Consider the following 12,997-nt stretch of genomic DNA (forward strand, 5'->3'; position numbering starts at 1 on the left):
AATAGCCTATAATTGCTATAGTATGAGTGTTCAGGCCATGCACTTTTTTCGGAAATGTAAATTAGTTGACGTCAAAGATAAATAGGCTTGTGTATAGGAAATGTGCCTTCTAGTAAAATCAGATTCGTGTAATGTGATATACATACGCATGTTTCCACGTGTTTCGGAGTAGTTAAAATGATACAACACTTTTACCATAGGGCTTCAATCAATATTTCAAGCGACATAAAATTTAAAATAAACAGATTTTAAACGATAGGTTTTATGTATAAAATTGTAACTATTACACTTTGTTGCCATCCAATACTTCTTGTATGTATAGTACACGCTCAATATATTGTATTTGTCATGTTTTATTAAGCTAAACGCCATAATATTTGTTCTCTAGTGACCATATTGAGTTGTTAAGGTGCCATACATAGTCTTACAAACAATGTACACTGTGTTAATGTTTACTAAGCTAAACCCCTATCCGATAAGAACTTCTTAAGGTTAAGGTATTGAGTTTGAAATAGCATGACAAGCGCTATGCACGAGCGGCAATGGCATTTCCATTATTCAGGCTTAAAATAACCGGTTAGTGTAAAACACTGCCACGTTGACTTTGTTGAAAAGTTTGATAATGTGCGGTTTTGCTTAAAAAAAACGTAAGGTTGTGTTTTACTATGTTCTATAAGGTCAAGTATAAAAAAAGGCAAATGCCTTGGGCACCGGTGTTTCGTATCAAGGTTGCTTTGAAATTGAATCTTATCGTTATCGAAGGTTAAAATTTATAAAATAAATCTCTAACAAAATCTGATAAATAAACCTGCGTTGAAATGATTACTACAACTAGTAATACGATAATATGCAACGTAAATTTAACCGGTAATTTGCCGTACTAACGTACACATAATGTACAACAATTGCCTAAGTTTTCGTTATATAATATTGGAGTTTTTATATTTTTACTAAGAAGGTAAAAACACATTTCCAAAAATATGCAGCCATGCGTATATAATAGCGTGGTTTCTATACTAGTCATAGTTCATACATATATGTACACATGTGTTTATTAATAACGAAACTTATTTTTTCACAGACTGCATTTAGGTTAATAAGACATTGATGGTTAATACCACGTTGGTTAAATGAATCTATGGCAGAACCGTATTCTTGTTTCTGGGTTGGAAGCGTGTGTTTAATATATCCCCATTTTGTTGCTTTTTTTGCTGTGTTGCTAGCAACTGTATTGCTGTGCTGTTGCCGAAGAAAAAAGCAACTGAAACTGAAAGAAGGGTAAGCATATTATTTCAGAACTTTTGTACATCTTAAAAACTATCATCGGTTGAACAATATTATAAATACATATTTTTGCAAGGAATGAATCTAGATAACATATGACAATTTATATTCGGTATACCAAGAACTTTCAATTTTTAGTATTACTTAAAATAATAATGCATTTATTTTGTTGTAAACGAGACTTGTCCTTGCACGGCAAAGGGTTATATGATTTATTATTAAATAAACGCCGTTAAATGCGAGAATGTTTAACGAAAATTCTAAGAAAAAGTCGGCAAATTCGCCCCATTCATTCAAAGCTAAAGACTGTTTATTTAAAAGGCGATTGACTTTGCTGTTGACATTCTTTTGTGGAATCAAAAAATAATCGTTTTTCAATATTTAATTTCTTGTAGGGTATGTAAGGAAGAAATTACAAAAGAACTGACGCTAAACGAATGGGCTTACCAGTTTGTTAAACGCAACCAAATTACAGGTGTTTAAATAGTAAAGTACATGACTAAAATCTAGAAAAACTAATAACAAATATTTTTTTAAATGTCATTTTACGATTAAGACTAATATATATTCTAAGACAGTGTTGTTACAAAGTTAGTAAGCTGCTGATTTTAATTCAAAATTAGGGTGGTGTTTTATACAGTTTAAACTTGTCGTTATGTGCGACCGTGTAACGTTGTTTGTTTAATACAGAGTTTGGTTTTGCTGAAGTTACATCTGAACCTGTATTGGAGATCATTGAAACAAAGAGATTTCGAGTAAGTTTTAGATATATGCCAAACTATTTCACTCTTTTTTTGTAGTACTAAATATTTGTTTTCTAAAAAAATATGACTTTTACAAAAACATTTTCCACACGTGGATTGATTTCTAAATTGGAACATTTTGATCGCTAGATGGTAGTAGTGGGTCTAAATTTTACGTCATATAAGTTGGGAACGTTGGGTGATGGCTCTAAAGGCTTTTGTTTTAAGTTGCATTAAAAATACATATTTCATTTGAACAAAAAAAAAAAAAATTAATGGCTTAACGTGATACGCAAAAACAAGTTAATTAGAATTTTCTTTGTTAAACGATGCATGAAATGAAAAAATATATAATTTAAAGTTATGATTTTTCAAAATCAATTCTAAGAATTTTTGGTTATCATTTTCTTTGTAATATAAATGAAAAAATAAAACCAGAAATAAAAAATCGATTTCAAAATATAACCCTAACATTAAATAAATATTATCATAACCAATTTTACATCAATTTTCAGAAATACTTTACTGAGGAACTAAATAAAAACAAACCGAAGTCGTTGCCGGCCGCAAAAACTAGACGACGAAAAAGAGGAAAAAAGAAACCTGCCGAAAAACAAGTAAATACCCCATGATTTTCTCTTTATTTTAAAGCGTACATTTACAGGGGGGCCTAAGTAAATGCCAAGTACACCAAAAACATACACACTGAACAAAAATATTATTTATGACCCTGTTTGTAATGGGCGTATACGTCAACCAAGCGAGGTAACAATTGAATGCGCGGCTTATAAACGACAATTCTACGACGCTCAGGCTCAAGTACACAAGCAGTAATCACAGCGCCGTGGTTTTAAAGGCCACTCACATGCCCTATTAATCCTGCTGGCATCACGCGTTAAATATTAACTAATATCGAATGAAAGACGGCGGCGTTTTTGTTCGCACATGCTCGAAAAACAATAACGACAAGCTAAGTTTAAGCGTTAGACAAACGGCAGTATAAAAAACGTAAAACTTAGGTTTTACTGCAGGTGTTAAAATGTCAGTTTTAACGCTTATTTTTCTTCAGAAATATCCTTAATTTACTTTATGTTTAGCTACTTAAATATAAAGACATTTATACTTAGATGCATTAAATATTACATTTTGTTTACCAGCAAGATTTTCTCAGAATTAAGTTGTCGAATTTGCTTTTTTTCCTTACCAGTATACCTAATACTTTCTAGTAAGTTAAAGATCTTATAATATAATATGCACTATTAGTCATATATAGCACAGCGTGAGTCATTCAGCGTATTGAAGTTCAAATTTTTGCGGCAAGGTAATTCAGGGTTTTGAAATATTATATGTCCTAGTATTAAACTAAATACACTTAAATGAACAGTCAGTCATATTTGTATCTAGTAATATTACTTATACACAAAGGTTTGAGAGCAGGTTAGATATATAATTTTAAGCATAAAACGAGGTATGAAGTATGTTTGTTAAGTAAACAAAAAACGGTTTGATTGATAATTTTAAAAATGGAGGAAAAAAAGCAAAACAGTCAGGATAGCATTTTAAGCACGAAGCTAAACCGAAGCACAAGCGTTGAACTACCATGGGAAATGGGGGACGACGTTCCAGTAAGTTTACCGTTTCGTTAACTCATCTCTATTTTAATCCTAACTTAATGTTTTAAAATGTAACCTTCCGCAAATTACAACCTGTATTACTCACACCGTGTAATCGTCGTAACATATACCATATTTACTTATTCTAAGGGTTATAATATTACAAATATAATATTTACAAAAAAAATTTAAATTATTGCTTTGTCCTCGATTTGAAAGTGCCAACTTTACAGCCCATATTAATATGCAGTTTTTGTATTTTAGCCTTTAGTTGGCACATCCACCTTTAGGATTTTTCTTTAATATTCTTAATGTTTAAAATAAATTGGCTATTGTTAGTGATTATGATTATATATTAACGCCATCTTTATAGTTTTATTACCTAGTTTAACTGTCGTAAAAAGTAATTGATCAGCAGTTTTAATAAAGCGGAAAATCGGTTAAAAATACACATATATCAACTATAAATCAAGTTCAGCGTTGTTGAAATTATTACCCGGTTGTTGGCATGTCTTAACTCTCAAATATTAAGTAAGCAAATTTTAGAAATTTTTTGTAAAATTCCTCCTTAACCGCATTAAGGTTTTATTTACACCCCCTAAGTGATAACGGATGAGTAACACTCACTGGGAATTAAATCCGATTTTATATGTTATTTTAAACTTAAAAAAGGGTGTGCTGTTGTGACATATTTGAGCTATTTGCAAACAGAGTACTTAAGGCCGAATGGAAAGGCAATGGTGCGGCTCGAACCCGAAATCATTAAGTCCGATTCCAATACCATGACAGAATACCACACGTCCCAACAGAATTCAAATATTATTAAGTCTAATTTACATATAATATATAACCTTAAACAAAAAAATACTGTTTGCTGTAGGCGGATAAATAACGGGCAAATATTTTTCACAAATATTTTACAACAAGCGATTAAGTAGTTTAGTTAAATGGGCGAACATACAGCTCTTAGAGTGGGCTCCAATTAACATAAATATTTAAAAGTTATTTAATAAAGTTTTTAAAACAAGTTTAACTGTAATTTTTAGCAGCCCATAAATCAAAGTTGTTTAATTCATTTAACACGAAAGTCGTTGCTATATTGCTGCTCGTTTTTATTTAAACACGTCGCAATAAATAAATATTATTACACTCATAAATAACATGACATTCAAGCGTTCTGCCTTTTTAATCCATTTTTACTACCTTTAGTATAAAAGGGCTATTAAAAGGGCTAAATGAGAAAAAAAACTTATAGAACACGTTATAACATATAATAAAATGATTATTAGAAAATTAAATTTTTTTTTATCAAATTTACTTTCTTTAATTTCAGCTTTCTCCCGAAGACGCCAGCAGTGGGCGCTTGAGCGCGTTTTTCTTGTCCACCTTGAAAGCACAGGTAAACATTTTTTTTACTTAAATGACTGGACAACTAATACAATGGTCATTTATTTAGAGTTTGGACTATTGTCTCAATACAATGGACATTGTTTTGTTTAACATCTGAAACATTATCTAAAAGCTTTTGTATACATTTGTAAAGCTTTTACCTAAAACCCTTGCTTGGCATTTTTCACAAGTTTTTACCAATGACAGTTGCTTTATCGAATTATGCAACTGTAAACTAGAAAAATTTGAAGATAATATACAATAAGTTATTAAACATTTGGTATTGCAACATGACATGGCCAGTTATTACGCGTTTAGAAAAACATAAAATCTAAAATAATACAACAAACTAAGACATACCAACATTTTGTCACATTTTATACACTCTGTAAGAAGGTGTTTTGGAAAAAAAGGTTAAGTTTAATATTATAAGTGGTATTGATTTAATGACAATTATATTCTTCCATTACAAATAGGCCGTTGCAGTCAAATTTATCCTTACATTTATGTTAGTAGCTTATATTTAATCGAATGTTCATTCAATTAATGACATATGCAGTGTAACTGTGTCACACCACCCTATAAAATTTGTTTTATGCTATTTCTTATTTTTGTCTCGTGCGCTTGCATCGCGCCTTTTCCCATTACGTCACACAGCCGTTTAATTATTTAAAGGGATCGATGCGAGGGCGCGTCATAAAAATTCACTTCGAGGCCTAGTTCAGTAAATCAAGTGTTAGTGTGTTCCATACAGTTCAAATATTAGTTAGAAAAATTTATTAAAAGTTCCAATGGAGCTTAGCGAAACAGAAGATGACTGTTATGGGTCTGAAAATGAAGTTGGAGACATTGTTAAGCGGTCTTCCGTTTATTTTGAGTTCCAAAGTAGCCAATGCAGCTCTGACAGTGATGGCGACACGGCATTGTTAAACGAAATCGACGGAATAATGAGGAAAACTTTTGAAGCCTGCGTGAACGATACAAACGACACTAACTCTGTCGCGAATCCTCATTCTGAGGATTTGAGCTTCAACTTTTCAAAATCAGCAATAAACGCCTTACAAGCAATCGACACTGACGACTATAAACTGACTTTTCATACATGTAGCCCTAGTTCAAGTGATTATGAATCAACTGAGATACGCAGAGTTGATAATGTTCGGGGTAATAAACATGTAAGAAGTAGACACAGTAGTTTGGAATTGGATTTAAACGCCAATACTTTAGCCTCCCCCATTTTAGAAAAGCCTCAAGAACCTTATATTCTAGAAGAACAGGTAATTACCGACCTAAGCCCGCGCTCTAGTGTCGAAGAAATGTCGCCACTCCGCGGCACTCTGCCAGAAAAAGTCTACATTCCGACCTTCTCTATCACAGCTTACCGATTGCATAAGCCGAACCACGTGACCTCACTAAAGTCAAGGTCGAGTAAAGATGACACGCTCGTTGAAAATGAAAACAAAAAGGGGAATCGAAAACTTGCTGTTAACGCTAAAACAAAGGGCGCCAGAATTCCAATATTAAAACAACAAACGAAAAAGTTTGTTTCAAAGATCAAAAAACAGCCATCAAAAATTGAGTTACCTGAAAATAAAAACAACCCTTTAACCCGTAAACCACGTAGGATAACAGAACAAAAAAATAATCAAACAGAGTCTAAAACTTCAACTTCAGAATCTCGAATTCAAAGGCAAGATCGTACTAAAAAACGAAGAATAATGAAAACAAATGCTGATCGCGCTAGCAGGTCATCTACCCCAACAAAACAGCCATCGCCTAAAACTTTGCGTCCAGATACTAGCAGACGAAGTAAAATGGTTCCACTGCCTCGTGGTACTCGAAATATTACAAGAAACCAACAGAAAACTAACAAGCCTACTTTAAAAAAGCCGAAGCGTATTAAGGATTATAATAAGTTTCAAGAAGTAAGTAAAGTAACTTGATGTCGTGCTGTTTTTGTGCTTTAAAAGGCCTACCTGTAATTTAAAAGTTCTAAAGGGTTGGTTGCTCTTTTTATAACACAATGCCTTGCCTAAACACCGTGTGAGTTTAGCCTATTGTGTTTTGCTTTAGCTGTGTGCTTACATAGCAGTCCGTTGAGCTTTTTCTACAATTACGCTGTTGGATTTAAAAAAAAAAAAAAAAAAAAGATTGAATTTTTAATTTTCTTCTAAAATTAAATTCCAAAAATTGAACCAATAAGAATTTCATGTAGGACAGTGTTTTTTACTTTAAACATTTTAAAAAGTTTTTGTATAAAATAAATCGAATATAAAATATGTCTTAAATACTACATTATAGCCCAGGAATAGGCACGCATTTTTAATGAGCGTCAATAATATTTTATTAGCTATCAGTTTGTTAAATGTCATATTTAAACTAATACTTTAAACTATTGCAAATTCGGCGCCTTTGGGCGATAATGTTACAGCATACGCACATTACTATTTACATTAAACAAGCCTAAATATACACTGTTTAATAGAGTTCTATTTATATTGCAATATTTAGGTATTTTTTGTTTGTCTATGTTGTTGCCTAGACTTAAAATGTAATTACGGGTGTAAATGCATTCGTTTTACGGCTTTGTAAATAAAAGCTCCCAATAAAAAAATTAGATGTCATCGTTTGCCCTTAATAGCCCTAGCCTAACTCTCTATTTAGTTTAAACACTGCACATAAAATTATTTTTTCCGGCGTTACGTTAACTATTAACAAATTGATATCGGGCTTTATCAATATATTAAATATCATCTCGTTTGAAGCACTCTCGTATTGTGTTCTATGTGCGTTGAAAAAACGCGAAAATACCACATGTTTATTGTGTGTTGGGTTTTATAGCAGAGCTGTAGGCTATAACAATACGCAAAAAGTAGAATGTAGAATGTAGATTTAACGTATTACCTTTATTAGTCAGTTTTTTTGTAAGCCTGCCAAAAAATAAGTATTTATGTTAGATAGTAAGCTATATGGCAAGGCGGTGCGCGGTACAATATGTGTGTCTAACGTTTTAAGTGAATATAAGAATTAAAAAGTATTCTATAAAATAGATTCAGATTCTCATATTACAATAACGAAAAAAAATATTTAAAAAAAGTTTTATTTTTAATTAAAAAAGAAAAAAGAGGACAGTTTAAAAATCCATTCGAATTTAGCGCGCTTAAAAATTTGGTGTTTTTTCGGGCTTTTTTAATTTTACTTTGAAATAACTTTTTAAATCTTGATTTTAAACATAGTCCTTAAACCTATTCGTGGTTTATAAAAACATGTCGTGTTGTATGTTGAAAAATTTATAGAGTATTAAACTTTAGGAGTAAAAAACTTAAAACAATGCAAACAAACAGTAACTTACATGAGGGCAGCGCGTACAGAGTCGTGTTAAGTTACTAATAAAATAAAACAAGTTACTTGTAGTATAAATAAACCAACTTTTGTGTTTAGCATCATATGGAGGTAGACGGTAGTCCAGTTAAATCGAATTTAAAGTGGAATGAAAATGATTTTGGAGGAACTATGAATCAGCAGGAAAAGTGTATAGTAGGGGCTGCTGAACGCGCCATTCTGCGAGTAGCAGGTAAAAAATTAAAAATCTTTTTTAAGTCGTATCTAAAACACAGCATTAAAAATATTTATACTTGAACTGACTTTCCATGTGCCGTTATAATCTGGAATTTTTCGTTGACCATTATTGGATCACTTGTAGATCACGGTTCTTGAGCAAACTCTTTATTTTTATCGTTCTTACTAGGTTTTTTGGTGCTTACATGTTTTTATTTAATCTAACCTTGTACGTAAAAATAACTAGTTACCATTATTAGGAACATATTTAGAAGTATTAAACGTTAGTAGCCTATGTAACACGCTTCAAAAAATAACATACCTAAAAACAGCTTAAAAAATCGAACTCGCTATAGTATTTAACATAATATTGGTCGTTAATTGCGGGCGATATTTCCCTTTCTCCTTAATGAGCAAAACTTGATGACAGCTGTTACGTTGTCGTGAAGGGGTTAGCTCGGTAAACGCTTGCATTCATGTATGTTCTGATAAAGGCAAAGTCTAAGACCACGTGGTTAAAATTGTGTTGATTTGTGGTTAAGTTTAAAAAAAGTTGAGAGGTTGCTTTAATGAGATAGCGGCTTTAAAACAATGGAAAATGTTCGCGGTTTGGTCCCGGCAGAGGGGGAGTACCTGACAGGTAAGGGTTGTGACGTAACAATAACAAAAATAACAATGTATAGTTAAAAAGACATTCCTTCTTAATTTTGGCGGGATTATATAATACAATCATTCGTAGGCTTAATTCGAATAAATATAATTCAATAGCTTTCTCTACGATAGCTTTGAAAAACATATTTTGTGTAGGTTAAGTATTACTATTAAACAGGTTATAAATTTATATAGAAGTTTACACTAGGGCTAGAACCTTAGAATACAATTGGATTTTTGGTATTAAACTTGTACGACTTACATTACTTTTTTAATAAGAAAATATTTATATCTTTATTAAAATTTAGATCCAAGTGTTTTTAGGTATTACAGTTTTATTCAATTTATTATGTAAAGATTTAAAAAATTTTCTCTATTTATTTTCTCCGTTCTTTATTTAATTTCTCCGTTCTTTTTAATATTTATGGGATCTTTTTTCAAAATCACTTGTATATTTGCAGTTATTTGCATTTAGTAGCTTAATTTTAACTAAGAAAAAGTTTACCTTTACAGCTAGTTAGTAGAAATTTCAATTTTTAGTGTTTTATTTAAATATTCTAAAAAATAGGCGTTTAAGAAAAACTAACTGAGAGCAAGGTTTAGTAAACATCAGAGTAAAGCTAAACAGGAATAAAAAAACTAAAGGCTTGTGTTAGTTATTCGTAAGTTCTTTAACTTATAAAACCAATCATAACAAATTTTACGTCATCACAATAGGCTTGAAGTTACACTTAAGATATATTCTATTGTGCTCGGAACGTGGTCAATTGTGGATCATATTATAGTACGCTCAGTGATTTCATATGACTTCAATAACTTACACTCTATAATAGTAATAATATACTCCAGCGGAATAGGATTAGCCTTATGTTATCGGGTATTTAATGCAGGCGCCCAGTGTGCGTTATTATACTATTAATATTATTACATGTAATTAGGGACCAGTGTTATTGATGTAGACCTTATGAGAGAGAGGCCTTATTCGACATCAGTCACGTGACCCCTTTAACATATAGGTACAACAAGCGTTATGTTGCAGGCTGTGTCTGTCAATCATGTTTCGTGACGACATGATTATTAATGGATGACAAGAAGGGTTAGATCCTCTGTGGTTAACTCGTTAGCCTAATATACTGCCAGACTGCCCCTGTTAGCTATATTAGCACCATATCAAGTTAGTATCGATTTTGACATAATCAATAAACAGTTCAGTTGTATGCGAAATACAGGAGTTGCTTAAGACTGAAATTTACTTTAAAGTTAGACGCCTAGTCTTCAGTGAAGTTTACATTTTATTTAATATAATTATTTCAACAGATGAGTATTTAGCATCATTTCGGTTTAGTAGGGATACATTGTATTATTAACGGGTTGGTAGCAATACTTTTAGCACTGGTGTAAGGCATTGAACTTGGTCTTTCGAAGAAAGTATAGTAGCATAAACATATCAAAGGGTGCTTATTGTATAGTAAAAAGAAGTTGAATTAAGTAAATATGGATTGGAGCGATCGAGAACACGGAACGTTAACTGAAGAAGAACTAGATGCTATTGATGCATACGATACTGCTATGCTAGCTAGAAAAGGTAAATTTAAAATCTGCCAAGTGTAATTCTAACGCTAGAATTATTAGGAAATAAAATTACGAGGTCTTAAGTTACTTTATTTTAATTTTGGTTTATTGTCATAACCTTAATAATAATAGGAAGCAATGACCATTAGGTATGACTAAACTGGTAATAAATTTGCCACGAAAATAAACGTTACAGTTCGTCATTTAATGTTATCAATTTTTTAATTATTTTGTTATTTATATTTTAATCATTGTTGGCTTTTGGTTTGGTAATAGATTTATTATTTTTATAACTAGTATTTTTTAATAAGGTGTAAAAATATTACAAATGTTGTTGTAATGGATTTTAAATTATCAAAGAGATTTAAGAGTAATTTTTTGTGCAAAATTTGATTGGGCAATTGCAAGAATTTTATTATTATTCTTTATTTGGTACAACGACTAGAATAGGGTTTTAATAAATTTGAGCAAAATAAAACAAAAAAATATTTTTGGTTAACTATTATTGTAATAATAATAAAATTTTAGCATTTGCTACACAATAGAATTTTCTTGGTTCCTGTAATAACAACTGAAAGGTTGTAATAACAAATAGATTTCAGTCTTATTTAAAAAAAAAACTGAATTAACTTTTACTTTGTACTTTACTGCATATCTTAAATGGGATTAACTATCATAGTAAAGTTGAAAGGGATAGTCAAATAGGTCATTACTTGTATATTTAAGCAGCTGTTTAAGGTTAGTCTTTTATTTCACAAGTAAGTGATTGTTTACTGCGGAAAACGTAGCGGAATTTAGTTTCTTTTATCTTTAGTTTCTTTATAGGGACATTGGTTGTTGATACAGGTGTTTTGTCTTTGATTTTATTTCTAATTTCGGAACTCAAAACTTGATCACAAAAATACGGATGCACCTTATTATACACGTAACTAATACGTCATTATTTGTCGTTTTTTAGGTCATTTTAATTTCATTGCTAAAAGCGTTGTTTAAAATGACCGGTCGGTAGAATCAACTTAGATATTTTTTTACCTTTTTCGTTTTTTCGCTCTTATAACAGCGGACCTCTCGTAACGGATTATCCTCTAAAATTAAATTGTGTATTGAAGCGTTTAAAAACACTTTAACTCGATTTTTTTTGTGGGTAAAAGCACGGTCCACTTGGCTTTTTATTATTCGAGTAATGTTTGCTGAACTATGCGTGTGCGGGCGCACAAGATCCTTAAGTTAAATTTACTACAGGCAAACGTAGTCCTAGTACAACAGCTTCTTGTACAAACAAACTTACTGCGAGCAAGCCGTACGGAAATCTAGAGTATCCTATGTCAGGTTATTAAGCTAGGATCAAGCGCGCATAAGGTCGATGCAGTTTAGTTAACGTGGTTGTCCAGCCAAGAACTGTGAAATCTGATCAAAGTTTATGCAATTAAAAGCCTGCGGCGTACATTCTGTAAATACCAAGTCGTGTTGTGTGTTGGTTAACTTTGCTTTGTTAGGCTTAAAACTTGCCTTTGTTAAACAATAACAGATTTGTCAGTAAGTCGACCAGAAATGGATTAGTTATAATTGCTAATACCACAAAGCATGTTGTTTTAGATTTAAAAGATTGTATTGGAATCAGACTATGTTGTTTTAAGGGTAAAACCCACATTACCTCAGTGCTACTGCTAGTTATTTAGTTTTAAATTTCATATTGAAAACCGCAGCTTTTAATTTCTTTTTTATAACTTAAAAGTAATGTTAACAGATAGCAGTAGCTAGTATGTAATATAGGTAGTTTAACAAGTGCATGTTAGTTACCACAGAACCGTTTGTAATTGACATTGTTTAGTAACAATAATGACAAATTTACGTAATAAAATAACACATACATTCTCTATAATTGATATTCAAGTGCGATAACAAGTAGCAGTAGAAGGGGAAAATATTAAAATGTTATTGAGTCATATTTATACACCATATTCAGTAACAACGATTTCCGGGTTAAATAACGAAATGCGTTGGTGTTATAGTAAAACGTGGCTAGACGTAAAATTAAGAAAGTTTAACATTTGCAAAGGTTACCGGTAACCAATAATTTTATGTGTTAGGTACATTTATACCATGCACAAATGCGAGAAAAGGGAAAGTAAAAACAACCAGTATACATAAAGTTTTAAAATTAAAACAAATATATGGCCAATTAGT

General features: G+C 31.5%; 1 protein-coding gene across 8 annotated transcripts in view; it reads left to right on the plus strand.

Annotated features, from left to right (window-relative positions):
• The first annotated feature begins 1,088 nt into the window (after window positions 1-1,088).
• LOC145750336 (microtubule-actin cross-linking factor 1-like) overlaps window positions 1,089-12,997 on the plus strand; it is an 80,024-nt gene continuing 68,115 nt past the window's right edge. For 5 of the 8 annotated variants that reach the window (XM_082566339.1, XM_082566342.1, XM_082566341.1 and 2 more), the window contains exons 1-6: window positions 1,089-1,278; window positions 1,680-1,759; window positions 1,975-2,039; window positions 2,543-2,644; window positions 4,974-5,039; window positions 8,471-8,603. In XM_082566339.1, the coding sequence (XP_082422465.1) occupies window positions 1,139-1,278; window positions 1,680-1,759; window positions 1,975-2,039; window positions 2,543-2,644; window positions 4,974-5,039; window positions 8,471-8,603 (586 nt within the window). In that variant the 5' untranslated portion in view covers window positions 1,089-1,138. Of the gene's footprint in view, window positions 1,279-1,679; window positions 1,760-1,974; window positions 2,040-2,542; window positions 2,645-2,951; window positions 3,653-4,973; window positions 5,040-8,470; window positions 8,604-9,163; window positions 9,228-10,563; window positions 10,824-12,997 lie in introns of those variants that run through there. The other 3 variants (XM_082566344.1, XM_082566348.1, XM_082566347.1) reach the window with 3 other exon arrangements.

Source organism: Corella eumyota, chromosome 4 (genome assembly GCF_963082875.1).
Source record: "Corella eumyota chromosome 4, kaCorEumy4.1, whole genome shotgun sequence".
Taxonomy (NCBI): Eukaryota; Metazoa; Chordata; class Ascidiacea; order Phlebobranchia; family Corellidae; genus Corella; species Corella eumyota.